This window comes from Pholis gunnellus (genome assembly GCF_910591455.1).
Source record: "Pholis gunnellus genome assembly, chromosome: 14".
In the NCBI taxonomy this organism is placed as follows: domain Eukaryota; kingdom Metazoa; phylum Chordata; class Actinopteri; order Perciformes; family Pholidae; genus Pholis; species Pholis gunnellus.
This window is the reverse complement of record NC_136541.1, coordinates 23,085,760-23,105,911: the sequence shown is the minus strand read 5'-3', so window position 1 is coordinate 23,105,911 and position 20,152 is coordinate 23,085,760. Positions and strand designations below refer to the sequence as shown.

The 20,152-nt window shown below is 41.9% G+C and overlaps 1 protein-coding gene across 1 annotated transcript in view; it reads right to left on the bottom strand.

The window, feature by feature from the left end:
* The window catches only part of astn1 (astrotactin 1), a gene marked incomplete at both ends in the record, with an annotated part of 365,883 nt that overhangs the window by 142,975 nt on the left and 202,756 nt on the right, over positions 1-20,152 (bottom strand). Inside the window, 2 exons of the mRNA XM_079173654.1 lie at positions 5,234-5,422; positions 14,273-14,377. Coding sequence (XP_079029780.1) covers positions 5,234-5,422; positions 14,273-14,377 — 294 coding nt within the window. The remainder of the gene's footprint in view (positions 1-5,233; positions 5,423-14,272; positions 14,378-20,152) is intronic.

The window sequence follows — 20,152 nt, the reverse complement described above, 5'->3', positions numbered from 1 at the left end:
TCACATCTGCCCTGGGTGTTTTCTGAAGGTATCTTGCGACGCCTCTGGTGCTACACTCCTTTTTTTAGGAGTGTCTCGAAGACTATCAATTATGAAACCATCACATCAATGCTTAACCACACAATACAAATTATGGATTCAAAACAAACAATGTGATGGCACCATTGTCACATCTTGAAAAACACAACATTTGTATTGGCTTTGAAAGCTTCATAAGTCATGTTGAATTCCTGCATGGTCATGCTACTTCCCTGCTTAGTAAATCAGTTACAAGACACCAACACACCAGTAGAGTCAACACACAACCAACGGTCATATTTCACCACCGAGGTATTACAAGAGAAACAGCGAACACCGCTATAGACACATCTGGATTTAGTGGACGGATTTTCTTTTCTTTTCTCTATCTAAGCCTTTTGTGGACCGGCGTTGTAAAAAAGTGTCTCACTAACACTCAACACAGCGTATCGTTACGATTATAACGCTGTGATGATAATAATGATAATGATAATATAAATGATACAAACTAATAATAGACTTCACACAGTGGGAGTGGTTCAAAGTGCTTTGCAACAAAGCGAAGACAACCGAATGAATAGAAACAGATTAAAACATGCAAATACTGCACGACTAACCCAAGCAATACAACGAAGGCATGAGAAAACTAAAACAAGTCAAAGATAGAAACAAAGGCAGAGAGACAGTTAAGTAAAGGCAACGCTGAATAAAGACGCTTTCAATTGTCTTTTAAAAACGTTCACCTTGGGGAGGGAATTCCATAGTGTTGGTTAAAAAAAGGCTGAGCTGACGACTTTCTTATTGGTGTGATGGTTTGTATTATAAAGATAAGAAATAGCAGCAGTGGATCCAAGAGGCTGAGAAGGATTATAAAACCACAAAGAATTAGTAATGGTGGCCAATCCCAACCCATTAAGAGCCTTGTGAACAAATAAAAGAACTTTAAAATAGAACTAACTGGTTTACAGTCAGGATGAAAGATAATGTATTGGTGCAGTTTAAATATTGTTTAGAGTGAGTTTCCACATGGTAAGTAAAGCTGCTGCTAACAGCCTTTAAAAGCTCTTTAACTTTCCAATCCGACGCGTTTGCTCGATGTAACGAGGCCCGCGACACGAACAGAGCCGCTCGCGTCTGGTCTCTGGCGGGGTAATAGAGGTCATTTGTCTGACAATAGGAAACTCATATCACAACATAGTGCCGGGAAAAAAGCGCTATTCATCACCCAGACAAGGCATCATGGCCAAACACGCACATGCACACAAGCTGACCGCGGTTAATGAGCTATGGGCCCCCGTCTCTACAAACATGACTGATCCAGCCATGATAGTCAGGCATTGTGTATGTGTGTGTGTGTGTGTGTGTTGCTTTAAAGTTCCTGGGTCATTAAACAAGTAGCGGAAGTCTTCAATTAACTTCACAGACCGTGGTGTCGCTCCGTGCTTCTTTTCACCTCCTGAGCTCCGCTCTGCTGAGTTCTAACTCGACGTCGCTGCACAGTTGCCACACATTACAGTCCCTGGGATGTTCTTTTTAATTATTGTTTTTGATTTTGTATAAAAGTGGAAATCCCTGCTGAAGGTATTTTTATATTCATGACAAATCAAGCTTCTCCGTAACAGGAGACCATCGTTTCTCTTTCCATGCTAATACAAACAGTATGAATCTTTCTTTTCCTGTGTCCGTTTGATATGCAATTATTAACAATATTCATAAATAAGCCTTGAAAACTGCACGCAGCAGCTGCGCCCCAGGCTGCTAAGATGTCGGGCACATCTTGTATTTAGAGCAAAGGGCGAGGACATGGATCATCAAACTCTCCTGTGAGCTCATTACTCCCTCCAAAAGGCCAGGACGATTCCAAGAAGCTGGGGAGGGATTAAGAAAGATGACTCTGATTTTCAATTTTTTCCAGTGGAGTCCATTTCCTTTCCTAGAGACGGATGGTCCTGGGCCAGGTTGAAACGGTTACCCGCTGAGGTTGAATCATATCAGATCCTTGCAGCCCGACTGTAATCACAGCGCTCGCTGTTTGTCAGGAAAATAAAACTCTGGGTGGATTTGGCACCAGTTCAGACAATCAGATTTTTGACAAGAGGTTTTCAGTGTTACCTCAACATGGGGACAGACAACAGGTGGACTAAAGGCTGAGGACGACACTGTTGCATCCAGAGCTGGTAAATGGCAAACAGTAAAGGTGCAGTAGAAACAGCTGTGAATAAGTGATGAATTCAATTACAATTATAAATGTTCTTACTATGAACAGTAGCAGTCTTTAGTTTCATTTTGTAAATCCAACATTATAAACAGTAGAGTATACAAATTTGGGCAATGCTTTATTTACCATGTTTTATATGTTGTCTAATTATTTCTCACAGAAATAACTTTATAATTTGCTACTTATTATAGGGGAAATACAAAGTTCTGAGCATCTCTTTAAAGGGGACACATGGTGCTCATTTTACGGTTCCTACCTGTATTTTGAATGTCTTTGTCTCATACTGTCCGTCTGAATATTCCTGTATTCAGCCTCTCTGTCTGAGACGCTCTGGTTTAGCGCCTGTCTCTTTAAATAATAATCAATAAAATGTTTGTCATGATATGTCCCATTTAACTTTAGTTTGTTGCGTTATTGAGCAGTTGTTGAATTCCTGAGGAATCTATTTCAAAGAGAACATCCACTAAAATCAAAGTTGATAATGAATATTCATTCATTATAAATGATTGGAAACTTGGTTTGTACATATCTTAATGTAAATGTTTGCCTGCTCAGCTGACAATAGATACACAGTCTAAACACTATTTCTCTATCAATAGGAACAAATGACAAATTCCTCCCCAAAAATGATGGCGCCATATCCGTTCCTTTCATTGAATGACCCTGTTTTGTTGGTTCATTAATGACACACTGTCCCTCCAAATTACAAGTGTACAAATGAGGCTCATATCTAATATATACACATGACAGTTTACAGACAAGAAGCTGAAAACTTTTTTCTTCTCCTTTTTGATTGTGTTGAATCATTTAACAGCGACTGCAACCGCTGTGTCAGAGGCGGCTGAAAATGAAGAGCAATGCACTTTTCATCTGGGGGGGGCTCTGTCTTCTAATGCCATCTGTCAGCGCAGATGTAACTGGGAGTGAGTGGTGCAGCGCAGCAGGGGTGTCCTTGGACGAGGGAAGGAAAGGAAAAAGAAAAGTGTCCGAGACGAACAAAGGAAACGACGGTGGACAGTTCGGAGCCGCTGAGGTGGAAACAAGCGCAGGTAACAAATCCACGCGTGGATGCATACGCTGGTATTCTGAGCGACACAACAACGAGTGAAGACGTCTCCACCTCTTCATTGTTCACTGCAGCAGAAGAGCCTCTGGAGGGTGCTCGTGTGGTTTACGCTAATTATCTTGAAACAGAACGGTGCTGATTGTGGTGCAAAGCCACAGAACGCTCCACAACACTGATGACTCAGACCGATGGTTGTTTGTGGAGACAACGCGCCGATGCAACAAGCCGACACGGTGCGATCTGTCTAAATGAAAGGACTGGTGCTACACATCAATGTTAACAGCTACTGTTTCACTGAAGTATCACCTCTCTGGCTATTTCAAATGAGATTGCAAGCTTTCACTTTCATTCAGCGGATGGACATAAATATAGAACAATTAGTGTATTCAACAGAGAGCGTGTGTGAAGCCGAATGTAAGTTTCAACCTTCTTTAATCCACTGGTGAGTACTGCTGATACCATTTTAATTATATTATTATTATTATGTATTTCATTTTTTAAGAAAAGAAGCCAAAGTTCATAAATGTTAAAAGTTGTCTAAACAGAAGCAGCTCTGCATGAACTTTGGGCTGACGTGGGATCGTGCCGAGGAAACGTTTCTGACAAACTGGCATGCTCACGTAGAAATATTGGATGTGCACATAACGCCAGCGAAGGGCCATTTCTGACGATGTGACATCACTTTGGCCGTGCGGAGACATCGAGCACGAATCACGCTTCTAGGAGGAAGTCAGGAGGTATAAAGAGTGATACAGTCTGTGTAGAGGTAGGATGATCGGTCCAAACAGAAGACTTTCACTCAGGAGATCGGTGTTACTTATTTTAACGTGTATGTTACATAACATACTTATTTTAAACCAAACCACTTTTCCTAAACCTAGCCAAGTTGTTTCATGTGAAAAGGGAAGTTTGTTTTCAAAAGACTGCATGCACGTAGATCAGAATCTGCTGCTAGGACAGCTAAAGTGAAATATTCATCTGTAAAACTTCACAACTAGATGAGCGAGTGTGAAGAAGCCAGCACAACTGTTCTGAAGGATTTAGGCCTTTAAATGATACTTTATACCGATGTTTGTTCAGACATTTCTTACTGTTTTTTAAGTTCACTAAAATAAATTGCACGTGCATATCGTGTTGTGTGTGGTGTTGGCTTGAGGGTTTGTCATGACATCATCTTAATGTTCTAAATCTTTCCAAACATCCGACACCAGCTTTCAGTAATTTTTCACATTTCAGTCAATACTAAAAATGATTGAGGTGAAATACTCAGGAATAGAAAGGAGAAGTGCTCCTCTGTGTCTGTTGCATGTTTTATGGTGCCCACACAACAAACCAAACCCCATGTGTCTGTGCATGTATCTGTTTCCTGTCTCTCTTTACTCATGCCCAAAATACAATTGCCTTTGTGGATTAATAAAAATGTTATTGAATTGAATAAAAGACCTACCACACTAAACAATCCATGAGGGGTACTTCCACAAAGAGTGCAGATGAAAAAACAGACTAATGGTTGAAACAAGTGTCCCAAGAGCATTTGTGCCACACTGCCACCCTGGGAGCCCATTACTTTCCTCTACAACACGGGTACCACCCAAAAGAAAGGGAACACAAGAAGAGCTTTGTTAAAAGTGGTCCCACGCGAGGTTTAAGTATTTCTCCTGGCAAGCATTCACTGTGCAGCCGAAGTATGATCAAGAGTCCTGCCAATTGTAAATGTGTAACATAATAATCCAGTCCAGCCCCACACACACTCAGCATTACAAGCCTCAACGTGTTTCGTGGCTGTGTGAGTCAATGAACACATAAATAGCCGCAGGAATTAATCCTCACACATCCCACACCGTCACAAACACACCTTAGGGCCAGTAATTACTGTGCATCGCTTTCATTCCTCGGTACCATTCATTGACACTCGAGTGTGTGTGTCCTACCTTTGCTAATGTCCTGGTACTCCAGCCACAGCTGTCTCTGGACCTGTTTGTTGGGGTACCAGATGGTACAGGACTCCTGGAAGCCATACATCGCCTCCTGCACGTAGTGGTTCCCGAACTCCCTGAGGATGGAGACAAAGTCGGCCCGCTGCGTCGCCCCGTCCAGAGAATGGATGGCCGAGCTGAAGGCTGGGTAGATGGTGGGAAGAAAAACAAAACCCGGAATGAGAAACAAAAGACAAAAAAGGTGAGTCAGAGGGAAAATATAGGAATGTGTTTGGTTTGCTCAGCCGCTCCCCGTCTTGTGGTACACTCTGACAACACATCTTATCAAGAGTAGCTTTGTTGATTTGTCTTTCCAATAAGAACGTTGCAGGTTTTTTCACTGACTAACTAACTAAAGGGAACCCTCAGAGTAAGATTAGCAGCCATGGAATTACTGTATATTGCCACTGCACATACCCCACCTTCAGTTTCCGAAACATGTAGTGGCCTGCTTCTTTAGTTTAAGGTTACTTTAAATAAAAAAAGTGAAGTTAAAATGCTAATAAAGGTTTTCAGAATGAATAGCAAACAAATAGCAGATGTGGTGCCGATTATATTAATGATAAGTTGGATAAGGTAGTAGATGGATCATTTATAAAGCTAATAATTGAAAGCATCTGCAACATTATGTCATTTGTGTGATAATATACATAGTTATTATTATTAGCAGCAGCCAGTAGAGTGGAGCAGAACTCATTAAAGCATGATTGTATTCAGGCACAGTGGCACTTTCTACTACCATGCTCACATTGATGGTGCTCAAATGCTGATGTTTAATCGGTATGATTACCATCTTGGTTTGGTGTGTTAGCATGCTAATAATTGCTAATTTGCATTAAACACAGCTGATAATGTCATTAGTTTTGCAGGTCTTTGGTTGTAGTTCAGCACGCATAACCTGATAACTTAAAGGGAACATAAGACGCTCATTTACAGGATCATGCTTGTATTTTGGGTTTCTACAAGAACATGTTTATATGATTTAATGTTCAAAAAAACATACTGTCTGTAAGAATATGCCTGTATTCACACTCTGAATACAGGCATACGCTGTGTGAAACGCTGCGTTTTAGCACCTGTTTCCCGCCCCCACCCGAAAAACCCAAGTCTGCTCTGATTGGCTTGTGTGAAAATGATGGCGTACCGTTGCCAAGGTAGTTCTCAAGCCGTGGGTAGGGATACTCGGATGGGGGGGGGGGGGGGGGGGGGGGGGGGGGGTGTTCTGATAAGCTTTCATGTGACATAAGAAGAGGAGCTAAATGTTTTCTGATCCATCCTACAAAAGACTGTGTTGTCTTATTTTACAGTTTGTAGGTTGGTAGGCACTTTATAAATGTGATTCCATCCTGATGGGAACATGGAAGCATGGACTAAAGTCCATTGGGTTCCATCCAATAGGTGTCAATACATTTTACTCAAAACGACACATATCAACCTCGTGGAGGAAATATGAGAGGATCACTAAAGTCATTAGGATACATTATGGGAAGTATTAATGTCTATCTGGTGATGTTGAGTTAGTCCGATGGATGAGAGCAAACCCAAAAAAAGTCATGGGATCAAAAACAAATCATCATCTTGGGACCATACATGTCTGTACGAAACTCACCTTCAATCACTCTTATAGTTTTTGCCTGCCATGCAATCCCCAGAGCCACAACACTAACGTGGCTATAACAGGTTTGTATTCAGAGAAACCACAACTATAATCATTTTTATGTTAAATTGTTTTAAGTCAAGGTTTTAGAGTCCAATGACATGCAATACAACACGATGTAAGATGCTTAATTACTGTTTGCCTATTAAAGTTTGGGTGTCACCTTCTAATAATTAGAATAACTAATAGAATCATCAAAGTGTGCCTGATAATGACATGCCGTCAATGTGATGTCCTTCGGCAGCAAACTTTTCTCAGAGCACAGATGTCCACTTGAGCGTTAAAGACCCCCATTATCCTTTTAAATCCAGGTTTGTCTCACGTTATTAACTGCACCTACTGAAGGCGTTGGAATTGACAGTGGCTGGAATTGAAGTCTGGAACCGAGTGTCTTAAATGGGTTTAGTGGACGTCTGAGCCGGCTGCTTACTATGCATGAATCCTTTCAAACAAACATCACACGTAGTGACCACATATGGACATGAACGAGCACAGGACAAAACAAATCTCATCACACTCCTACACAGGGAAATCCTTGATTTAAAACTATTTTAAGTCAAGTTTTGAGTTTTGTGTGTTTGTGTGTGTTGTAGCAAAGGCTCAGAATCAGATGGACGCAAGATTTGGTGTGAATGAATAGATAATGCAAGACTTTGGTAGCAGGTACGGGACACTTAACGTGAAGCTTTGAGCTTAAGCTTCTTTGTACTGCGACGCCGTCTTTATTTTCATATCAGCCTCTTTTTCCTTGCTCCATCAGTCAGCCGTCACTCACAGAGAAGCGCATGTTACGTTTGACATCGGTCACAAATCAACACAAATCAACTCTTAATGGCTGGAGTCGCCTGCTGTGGCAAGAATTGAGCTGTAATTGAATGTTTATTAATGCTAAAATGTAGCTCAAAGTAGAGAAGAGCCTTAAAGTCGGTGAACTGACTCAGTAAGGGCACTTCTGACTGCATGTGACAACACCGTCCACTGCCTTGTTGCCGGGAGACGTCAGCACGGCTCAAAGGTTGGAGATTAGTGTTTCCCTCTTTAGTTAGACCGGGACAAGTGGCAGCAGAAGCCTCAGGGTTAAGAAGTCTTTTTATAGCTAATGTAGACAGTGAATCTCCCTCAAGGACGTTTGTGTCCTCGGAGAGGCCTGAGCTGAGAGGACAGACACAATGGTGGGATAAAAGGACGTCTGTAAACCAGTGCATACAGCTCTGGATTCTCTGGGTCGGGCAAAGGTGACATGATTGAAAAGAAGAACACTTAACGTTTTGGAGCAAACTCATTTGACAGAGCGGGAGAACCAGAACATAAAGAGAAAGCTTTTTTGATCCCATCCGTAACAGATTGACCATGCGCTCACTGGGGTTCCATCTTAGTAAATATAACGAAACAGCAATTTGTCATTATCATTTCCGGGAGAAGCAGTATTAATACCTCGGTGCTCGTGCTTCACTCGTTCTTACTTCTCCTCTGACATTCAATCAGGGGGCCGGTGGAGTGAGAGACAGAGAGATGAGCGATGGAGGCTTCGCTATCGGATGTTACAAATCAGTCGCCTTGACCCCCTCCGGTGGCTGTTAAAATACGAAGAGATAAAGTGGGAGATGGAAGTAAAAAAAAAGACGAAAAAAAGAAAGAATTTCTGCTGGGACGCTTCTGAGCGAAGGGGAAATAGAAACGGTATCCTCGGCAGACGTGGCAGTCACTTTCAAACCCCAGCGGCACCGTTGGAAACGCATTAGAGGTGTCATGGCTGTATTTGCAGCAGGAGTGACTATTTATGATGGATTTTATGAATAATGCATGCATTTAAAACACAACAACAAAAAACAAACAAATGACTAAATCGCACTGTCCTTACAGTCAGGGAGAATAAAGAAATGTAATACTTCACGAGATTTTGACTTGTCGACAGGACAACCCGAGTTATCTAGTGAGGCAAATGTTCAGCGTCATCTCGACGTGTCGGCAGCCGGGAGCAGCCTTCAGAAGAAGCATTGCTTCACTAAATACCTATCCACAGTTATCTTATTCTGTGAAGTTTCCATGGCAGGCGCTGTCAGAACGCCTTGGTCTCTCTGTGGACACAAAGCCAAAGTGATGTATGTACGACAGGCTATCAGACAGACACAGGGAAGGAAATGATTTACACACATTGTGAGTGCGGACCTCCTTTCGATCCAACTCCATTATTTCTCTTTTAAACACGGTCCTGTGATATAAAACCAAGCTGGATTCTGAAGTGATCTTAGTTTTACATGATGATGCCAATGTGAGAGAACTTCCGTATGCCTTAATCACTGCTGCCACAATGAGCCGGTTCTACCATCTGTAGTAAGTTTTAAATCTGTACTTCTCAGACTGAAATAGAGCCAATGAAGAACTCTTCTGCACACATAAATACATAAAGGATGTGGACTTATTAGTATGTGTATGTGGGCTTAAAAGTAATAAACCACCAGCACCAGAGAACACACGGTGGATTGTTTTGAAAAGAAAAAGAATAAAAAAGCACATATGGAAATGAGGAACTCACACTGGGGAAGTGGTTTTTCCTTCCATGTGTAACGGGGGGGCAACGGGTCACAAAAGTCATGGTTTGGATCGTTTCATGGTTTCGAGTAACATATTTGATCAGCAGAACAGACAAGGCAATATACATTTTAGAGATCACTTTTTTTTTGCCGGCTGTACCGGTTGTTAATGTCATCATCATATTATGCCATGTCAGCCAACACAGATCGGCTCTGTTGTCGTTCTGTCTTGTTACAGCAGCTGGTATACACGGCTCCAAACTGTTTCTCTAAGACTACATGATACACATTGAGGCTCGTCCAGTTTTCCACGTGAAAGCCACCAAACCAGCGTTTCCAGGACATTTTTGGAGAGACCCCTGCCCACAGAGAAACCTAACGACATCAAAACGGTTACATATGTTCTTGTCCTTCCTCGTCTCAGTTGGCAAACAGCATTGCTGCATCACAGCCAACATCTGGTGAGGAGAGAGGCAGCCGGCCCGGCTCGCCAAGTCATTTATGTTCAACATAAATGCAGGTTAATGACAACAGCTGTGCTGTATGAGCGCCGATGTCGACATCACGGATGCCCGAAAATGGAATAAAGTCAACAGAAAGCAACCACACTTTGCTACACATGTCAGTCTGCTACACTTCCTCCTGCTCTCTGAGATCATCTATACCAGATCGATCTCGGAGACTTTCCCTGTCGCTCTCCAAAATAAAATAAAAATAAATTCAAAAAAAAAGAAGAAAAAAAAATCCTGTGCTTTTATTTTGAAGGGGATTTTGTCTGCAGCCTGTCTGCTCATCATCTCCGCTTGTGTGCACGTCTCAGAACGCGCAACTGGTGGGCCCCACCGAGGCGGGTCTATGAAGCAGTTTAGCCAATTGCTGATTAAAGATATAAATGAGTGACATACAATTTAGCCAATCAGCGTCTTCAAATAGATTCAGAGTGCGCGTTCTCGTCAGGAGAAGTCTCTACAGGCGAGCGCCAGCGCGAGCACTGCTCCTCCAAGACCCGTTTGAGAGGAGAAGTTTGGCGGAGATTCTGCAGTTAAAGAGCTGATCCCAGATCAGCCTGACCTCACAATCAGACAGCAGACTAGCGGGAAAGGGAAGCAGAACATGAAGCTTCTCTACTAGCTGCACCAGACAGGTTTGGCTAGCTGGATGCAGTCATGCTAATAACTTATTTAGCTTTTTAAAACAACGGGGACAGATCCAGCATGGACAGTTAGGGAGTGAGGGATGAGGAGATAAGGAAACATGAGAACACCAGGGTAGGGAGTGAGGGATAAGGAGGTAAGGAGACAGACACCTCACAGACTGCCTCAGACTGGCTGTCTGTGCTTATGAGCCGAACTACAAGGCACTCACAGTGTTCAGTCAAAGCATCACACTGACTTGAGTCACATGACTTCTGATGGCATTGTGATGGGACACAGAGCTGAACTGCACTTACATTAGTTGCACTGACTGAGAATTGTGTCAGTGTTGTGTTGTAACGTCAGTTGATAAATACAACAGTTAATATTGGTAGTTCATCCAGCCTGCTCATTGCAAATGTGTTTTTTCTTGTTCATATTGTGTGCGGTTAACAAATAATTTCCTTTTTATGTTGCACTGAAATGAAGTCATTTAGTGTGTTCTTGGTCACATCAATTTGAAAGCTGGACCAAAGTGTTTGATTTCATTCAATTACAATTAGACCAAATAAAAAGCCTCAAGTTGTAAGTACAGTCTGGACAGTCTTTTTCTCTCAACGCCTCAATAAGTAGATCTTGCCGGTCACCAAGGCAGAGGTCAGGGATCTTGGGCTTAAAAAGGTTGGTGACCACTGCCTTACCCTGATCCTAACCCTGACCCTAACCCTAACCCAAAGATGAGAATTTTGCGCATCCTGGGATACCAAACACGGCCATGTTTTTTGACGTAATTTTCATAAGCAAGCAGTAAGAATATAAGGGGAGGGGGTCGAAGCCACGCCCCCATCTAGGCCACGCCCCCAGCCCAAGGCAATGGGAGTCTATGACAGCAATACCAAAAGAACAAGCTAGAGCCACCAAACTTGACACAAAGCTGCTATGGATAACCAGGAATACACACACACAATTTCAGGAGTCTAGCACAAACTTTCAAAATATCCTCTTTTCTAACCATAAACCTTACAATAACCCTAACCCATCTATACTGTGTTTTAACACAGCCGAGCGCTTCTTCTCATTTTGATATTTTTCAGTTTGTTGTTGGAAAACTGAACCAGTACGAAGCAGCGATTTAATCGCCAACCTGCTGTGCCGCAATGATAAAATCTGTTTTTATGATTGCTTCATCTTTTGACAAAATCATCATGAAGCCAGGTTTCTACCAACACCTGCTCTGTTCATCCGACAGTTAGTGGCATCTTCACTGGACTGGACACAGCTCCGACCCTTTGACCTCGGACATGCTGACAGGTCAACCCCACTTTAAACATGACCTGCTTAGGAGGGAAGCTCTGTGAGAGATGTCTTTAAGACTTTACTGGTTTATCCAGGACGGACTCGAATTCAAAGTATCTCTTCTGTAAATAATAGGATGTTACAATGTTGGACACCCCAAGCTATGTTTATTACAGTACCTTATAACATGTATTAATAGAAAGGTCAATTACTCCCATGCATTTGTATTAATATGTGGTCTCCAGTTCAACTTATCCTACCATTTTTTAAACACTCAAGCTGTGTTAAACATTTGTATTAAAGGCTTCAAAAGCAGGAGGAATCCTGTACATAAATGCATCACTCTTCCTGCTTGATCTATTTTCATGGATTTATTGCTGAAGGTTCATGAAGGCAGCTGGAAGCTGGAAGGAAAGTTTTGGTGGTGTTCTATTGAAACTGTACTGCGCTGTATGATGCTGAAATCAAATGCTGTCATTAGACAATCTATTCATTTCTTAAAGTTTTCTATTTCTGGTAAAGTAAAGGAAACATCCACTCCTTCAGCCACTGACAGTAACGAGTGTGTGTTTCCATTTGCTCTGTGAGGCAGTAACCGACTCACTAATAGTATAACAGCATACTACTAATGCATCTGAAAGTCGGTCACCATTTGTCAAAGTCCGTGTGTTTAGGTTGCATTGTACATCTTTGTGGTCAATGCCCTTTCCAAACAGCGAGCGCACACTTATGTACGTCATCATTGTCCATAAGCTGTAAAACGGTCTAGAAAGGTTTTTTTCCCTTTTGTTGCTGAGAGAGAATCACGTTCCTTTTCCTTTTGTCTGGACACACCTGTCTTCATAAGCACCCCAAGACAGATGTGTGCCTCTGGATCTGCTGTACATTAAACATGATTATACATTATACAATTAACAGAGCTGTTGAGGTTGTGATTATAACAGTCGGAGGGCTCCGCAGCCCTCTTGTTTGGCTCTGCTTGTTGAGCAGCTTTTTTTGGTTTGTGCCCTTTTGAAGTGACATTCTGCTAATTTGTGATTAAAGGGAACTCGACCCTGACCCATTTACTGCCTTTCAGGGTTCTCTCCGAGGACTGCAGCTGAGCAGCACTGCCACAATCGCTGCATAATTGACTGTTTCAACAAGGGTTTAATTTGATATAATGGACCCAACTTGAACCTTTTAGCACTGCATCACAACATTGCCTCCAATGCACCCTGAGGTGACGGTCTTTACATGTTCCAGAACTGTATTACCATAAAACTGCTGCTGATAAGAGGAGACTTTGTTTTTTCCTCAGACATTTCCATTTCCTCAAGTACTGTACCTAAGTACAATTTTGAGGTACTTGTACTCAACTTGAGTGTTTCCATTTCATGCTACTCAATACTTCTCCTCCACTAGGCCTACATTTTGTATTCCTCCACATTTATTAGCTAGCTTTCATTAATAGTAACTACAGATACAGTTTAATAATATGACATACAACTCACAAACGCATTATGATTTATTATAAAGAATAAGTATAAGACTTGACTGCTACCAGGCAGTGTAAATAGTGAAAAAGCCTCACATTTAATTACACTTATTCATATTTCAATAATGTATATTTTTATGAAATGGACCATTCTGCCGAATAAGTACTTTTACTTTACGTGATATTTAGACAAAATCACTTGATGTTTCATTTAAAATCTCACTAAACTAAACATTTGCATTAACTAGATTCTGTAAAAAACATTGTGTGGGTGATTCTGCCATGACTGACTTGGGCGTGACCAACAGTCCCAAAAATGTAAACTGTTCGGTCAAGAGAGGTTGTAAAAATGTAAATATTTTTCAATACTGGCAACATGTGTGGGCATTTGGAAGAAATTTGGATAAAGCGATTCCATTCTTACTATCATTTTTTAAATACATTGTCAAAAAAAAAGTACTTTGTTTGTGATGAATGGCATTCTAACTGTTTTTAACTGCACTAACTACCTTTTTCAGCTCTTTCTCAGTGACGGGTTTGGGTTGGGTGCTTTGCTTTTGATGACTTTTAAAATAAGCTTAGCATTGAAAGATGAGCGATGATGTCATTACAGTTACTTAAAGCACAAGATGGGACTACTCGGCAGCCAAAAGGAAAAAGGAATCACATAGCTGATCAAAAATAATTAGTTAAACAAAGCAGCCGAGTTGTTACGACGAGCCGCTAACCTTCTTGTGTCACATTAATTACAATGGGATGAATAATAGATGGCCGCCGGCGTGAGAGTTTATGTCACAGAGACCCCCGACCGAACGCGTGGTCTCCTGCAGCATAAATAAACAATATAATAACATTTATAAATAGATCATGATTTTCCAGAAGCGCAGAGTGATTTACCTTGAGAGAGGACCCACTGATTGAGTTTGACGTGGTAGAGAACCGAACGAAGACTCCAGTGCTGAACGAGTGGGTAGCCGGACACCTCGCTGTAGTTCACCATACCTGCAGCAACACACACAAAACAAACACATGCATATGAATGCAGTCCTTGCAGGAGAGTTCACCACCTCATCTGGAACAAATATAGAGGGAAAAAGCTTCTAATGTGTTATTTTAATGTTATTTACTATCATAGTGGAGGAGAGAGTAGTCTTCAGCGTTTGATCAAAGGGTGCCTCTACATCTCATTCCTGTTTACTTCACCTGAAGAATCAGAAGGAATATTTGATCAATATTAATATTATCTCAGATGACAGGAGAGAGAAGTGAGCAAAGTCTCCGGTGTTAGATCAAAGTGGAGCCGATCTACAGGAAAAGAAACGCACACAGGAAATCAACATAAATTCTATTCGGAAATAGGGAAGTAGTAGAAGGCTTCAGTGTTTGATGAAAGCGAAGGCCAACATCTCACTTGAATATACTGAACATTTATACTTTTCATATCAGTGCCCTACCCCAGATACGTCCAACTTTTTCCTCTTTGGAAATTGCATCAAACCTAAAACCAATTTTCATCAATTCCTGCAACGTTCTCTCTTTGTAGCACAGAGTTCCTGCACGACACTGACGACGGATCGCATTCCAATGATGTATAAAACCGAGCAGGGCAATGCGTCTGTAATGAAAACGGAGACGACACCCCATTGCTGTTCATCATGTCTAATTAAAACAGTACAAAGAGATGTGGCGCCTACCGCCTCGTCAAAACTTCACAGAGATCATGAAGCGATCAAACGTGGAGAAAGCTGTGAGAATGACGACTAATGGAGGATTCATTTCTTAATTTAGAAGCTGTAACCTCACAGAGAAAGGGCAATTCTGTAATTAGGAGTATTCAAGTTTTATCACGTGGGAAATTTGGCAATGAGTAGGACGTGATTCATGCATAATGAGGCATAATCCAACTGTTGTCTCAGACTCCATCAGACAGCCTCTGTTCAGAACCAACAAGAGAAGAGAAGTGTTTCACCGCTGTTAGCCGGCTAACTAACTGCTTACATTTTAAGATTTTTTTTTTTTACTGAAAAACTAAACTTGTCTTTTACTCCAGCGCTGCGCTGACACACTGCGCTTTGGCCACATTTCAAAGCGATAGGTCAATCCAATTTAGCCGTTTCTGATTTCTAACCTTTTATTCTATTCTCTGTATGCTTTGCTCAAGAATATTGCCGCAGTTTGATCAGGGTGCTCCGATCGATATCGGCTGATACTCTTTCCAAACAGTTTGATCGGTGGTCTCTATAGAGGCCGATCAGAACAGCTGGCCAGATCACACATCCATTCTGAATTGAAACGTTCGAGGTACCCATATGTCTGCTCTTTCATTCACTTTTGAGTTAAACAGCTGGACACACACAAACAAAAACTATGTGTGAGTGTCCAGCTGTTTCACACACACACCAGGCCACATATAGTTTGTAAATAAACCAATAGGTCGACATGCATAACCGGTCAAAAATGTTCTTGAATTAACAGTTCACCGTTGACATCCCTAACACATACATCCACTATAGCCTACATTGTATAGCTCAACAGCCTCTCTGTGGTACCTTAGAATAGACTCTGGACTAGTGTCAGTGAAAGCATGGGTTAGTCATGCCTAGACGTGAACCCTTTGATCCTTGCTACGTTTCTCTTTAAGGTGGTAGAATGCAGACTTTGTAATTGATTCAACATGAATCTTCAAGTTCACGCCAAGATTCCTCACTTGGTTTTTGGTTTTTATCTCTCTCTGGTTTTGTCTGCAATTAAATGGAGAATGTTCAGGGCCATGCAGTCACTTAGTTGCTCAATTCTCTTGCAGAGATAATATGTGGGACCGTAGTTGCTTGGCGACAGAGCGGAGTAAATGTGGGTGATTTGAACTCATCAAAAAAAAAGTGTTTCAGTTATTTTACTTACAAAGGGAAGGTCTGATATTGGTCTGTAGTTGGTATCCAGACTCCTGATGGCTACAGTTGTCAAGGCTTCAGGAATATTACCTGATAAAAGAGTTATTCTGCAGTGAGTCACATCAGCCTATTAAAGGAGTATGTACATTATTGTCATTGCTGCTGATGATGTTAGAGAAGAAGGATTACGTAGTTCTCTTTAAAAAAAGAATATCAAGGTGAATTTAAAGGTTGATTTTCACCATCTGCATTGAGATTTTGGTCATTCTTCTCTCTGGATCATTACGGATTCTACCAGAGGATGATTGAACCCCAGCAGGCGCAACGCCGCTCTACATTTTTGTCAAAGAAACGGTCTAAAGGATCATTTACAGAGGGCAAAGCGAGGGTAGGCAATCCAGAAATAGCTGCGTTATTGATGCAGGGACGACAGTAAGGTTTGCCATTGGCAACCATTTTGGGAAAGTGGCAACCAATTCTTAGCTATTGGTAACCATCAGTGGCAACAGCTTTTTAATGTATTAAAAATAGGGACAGCAAACGACAACAAGTGCACTTCAAAAATAAATATATTTTGAATATTTGTTGCATTAATGCTGTTTAAATATTGCTGTTACAGAACCAACATGACAATGTTGGAAATTCGTTGCTGCATTGGTTTTACACACAATGGTGAAGACAATTGGGTTGTGGGGTGAATATTTCAACTGACCCGTCAACATCACAGACGAAGCAAGTTGATCCCACTGATAAAGAACCTGAATGAAAAAAGGATCGTTCGAGGGGGGAAAGTATCCCGGCATCTTGGAGCTGGACGGAAACTGATGCAGGCAAACATTGTACCCCACCTCGATATGGGACACTTCAAGTTAAAGATAGCTCGTCCTGCAGAACCACGAGGGCTGGACCAGCACTGGAGCTTGAAGCAGCACTAGCAAGGCAGCTCAACGGCATACTGAGGAGGCTGCAAGAACCGGAGCACCCGCCATCCAAAGGATTTTCATTATTAAGCTGACGTATAAGTGCAGTTTCTTAATTATTCAATATTTATTGTGACTAAAAATGGCAACCATATTTTCAACACCACTTTTAAAAGTCTGTGTTGAGCCCAATTCTTAAAGTTTTCTCTAGCACTGCAGAACCAGTCATCTACTAGATAAAACATTCCACTCCAACACCCCCGAGCACTTTAGTTAAGCTAAAGATAATTCTTCCATACTGTTCGTATTCTTCTTTAAAGCCCAGAATATATTGACTCCTCTCCATTCATCTTCTGCCGAAATCAATAATGCCCATCTCCTCTGCCCCGAGGAAGTCACCCATGTACGAAGGGTCTTTCATTATGATGCACTGCACGGCCTATCAAACGTCGCACAGGCATCTTGCTTCCCCGGCCGACGACCTGGCGTCCTATCCGCCGCAACAAAAAGTCTGTGACAGATGAAGCACAACATATGGACACGTAAGCGAAACTGCAATGGGACACATGAGCAAGAGGAAACATCCATCACACGCCGCAGTGGGAGAGACGTAGCGGTTCAACGACGGGTTGGAGGAACAATCGGCCTCTTTTTAACGGATGGAATAATCCCCCTCCCTTCTCCTTTGGTCATGGCTGTAAACATGAAATCATTTTTTATCATTACACACATCAAATCATGAAACCCAAGCTAGTTAAAGTGTCATTTGTATCAATGAGTAGCAGATTTTTTAGCGTACGACTGCAGGATCAGGCCATTAACATTAACATCACTGATATTGGGCCATTAGCAGAGAGCAGGCATATAAATCATCTCGTCTCCTATGGCAACTGACGTCTGCGTCGCGCTGCAGCGGTGGGATTGCAGCCATACATCACTATAACCGCCCCCGCCGCGTTCACGCGCTCATCCAGGAGGTATCTATAATGCTTGTGAATGAGACACGTCGCCCAACCACAGACACGGAAGAGGGGAACTGTTTTCCCGGGCAGGTAGAAGAAAGATACATTGAGATATGAATGGAAGATAGTATAAAGGTGAATGCAGCTCCGTGAACTTCAAAGAACTTGTGTAGCAAAAGCTGAAGGAGCATATGTGAGAATTGTGTCTTGAACCAAACAAATCACTGTATTTAACAAAGCAGTAGTGGACAACGGGCTTATGCTGTGTTGAGAGCGAGCATAAAGTCATAGTTAGTAATGTTTAACAAGCTCAACAGTGCTTGTCCTCCTTTTGAGCAGCTGCTGTTCCGGAGATGAGTTTCCCATTCATTCACTCCATTGAGGTTATTAAGCATTGAACCAATCAACTATGAGATGAATAGTGACGATAAAAAACAGGGAGCCAAACACTTGAATGAATTACTCATCCCATAAACCATTGCGAATTGCGACTCTCCACCTCTGGAAACTAACCGTGCTCGATCTAAAATGTGTCAATCTAAAATGAAGACAGATTCAAGATGATTTCTTGCCTCAAATATTTTCCCAAAACACATTTTAGTGAGCTGTTTTCGAAATAGAAGACAAAGCGGTAGTCGACCAGGAGCATGTTCTCAGGTGCGGTGAGCATTTCCATGGTAACTCTGTGAAATGTGAGGAAGGGGCGAACACCACTCAAAAGCACTGCTGCTACATGTTGATTTGTACTTCAGGTAGTTTGCGCCAACAAAATGAACATTTTCCAGACAAGGAATGTGTAGTAGCGCTGGCTTCATCCATCAGTCAGAGTTATGTTGTTCTGGCCTTTGAACATAGGTCTCCATCTCGCACATGTTCCGTAATGGCTTAATTCAGACATGACAGGACCATTACTGATACCACGTGAGATATGTGGAACACGGAGCCCCATGTTCTTCTCACTGCGGTGGAAACACTTCTTTTTTAAGCCAGTACTTCCCCTCACAGCAACGGGACATCATAAATGAAAGACGGCTCTAAAATATGAAGGATCTGCTGAACAACTTAAGATTGGGTCATTCGTACTATTTTGTGCCTTTTTATTTCCCTTGTGCATGAAAGAGTGATCACTTCCAGAGATAGAGTACTTCTGTTTATTGAACCTTGTGCTGCTCGAGCCTTTATGTTAATGTGACAGAATCCAGACTCCAGAACATGTCACAAAAAGGTCACCAGGTACGGACTAAGATCACGACTTCTACCGAAAAGGTGACTCGAGTGGGTTATTCAGACCGACATGTATCCAGGTGCTGCGGGGCTTAAGACAAGACAAACAACACTGTTGTAAAAAGATCCAGGGACTGAGTTCACAATGTCACAAGTGATGGGAGGTGATTACTGTCTGGAAAGCCAATGATGACCATTGAATTCCAAGTCTTGAACCTTGGAAAGAGCTTAATATTAGTGAGGACACTCAAGACAAGGACTCAATAGAGCTGGTTCTAAATCAAGTTCATTTTATTTTATAAAGAAAAATAGCATTAAAAGGTCCACTTCATCCACAGAATTACCATTTGTACATCTCACCCCGTGTTAGTGCCGCATGCCTCCACGGTGAAGGAAGAATCAAAGAGTCTTGATTATTCTAGAGTTGTGTGAGAGTCAGTGAACGGATGTTTTGATGTAGCTTTGCTCTTGTTAAACGTGGCCCCCAACTTACATCAATTCATTTAGACTTTCCTCCGTCTTCTGACTCTCCGTTCACCATGGAGAGAAAAACAATGCTTTCTTTCAAGAATTCAAGGTAACGCTGGTGTACAAATGATCAATCATTCATTTCAAGTTGAGCGATACATGCAACCACACGTATTATCTATTTTAGGCACAAACACGGAGACACAAATTTGATATGAAGTATGACAAGTGTTGGGGTGCGTGCAAGGCCTTCACAGCTCCTTTACGAGCACGCTGTGAAAACGCAACATTTGGGCAGAGGCCGACACCACC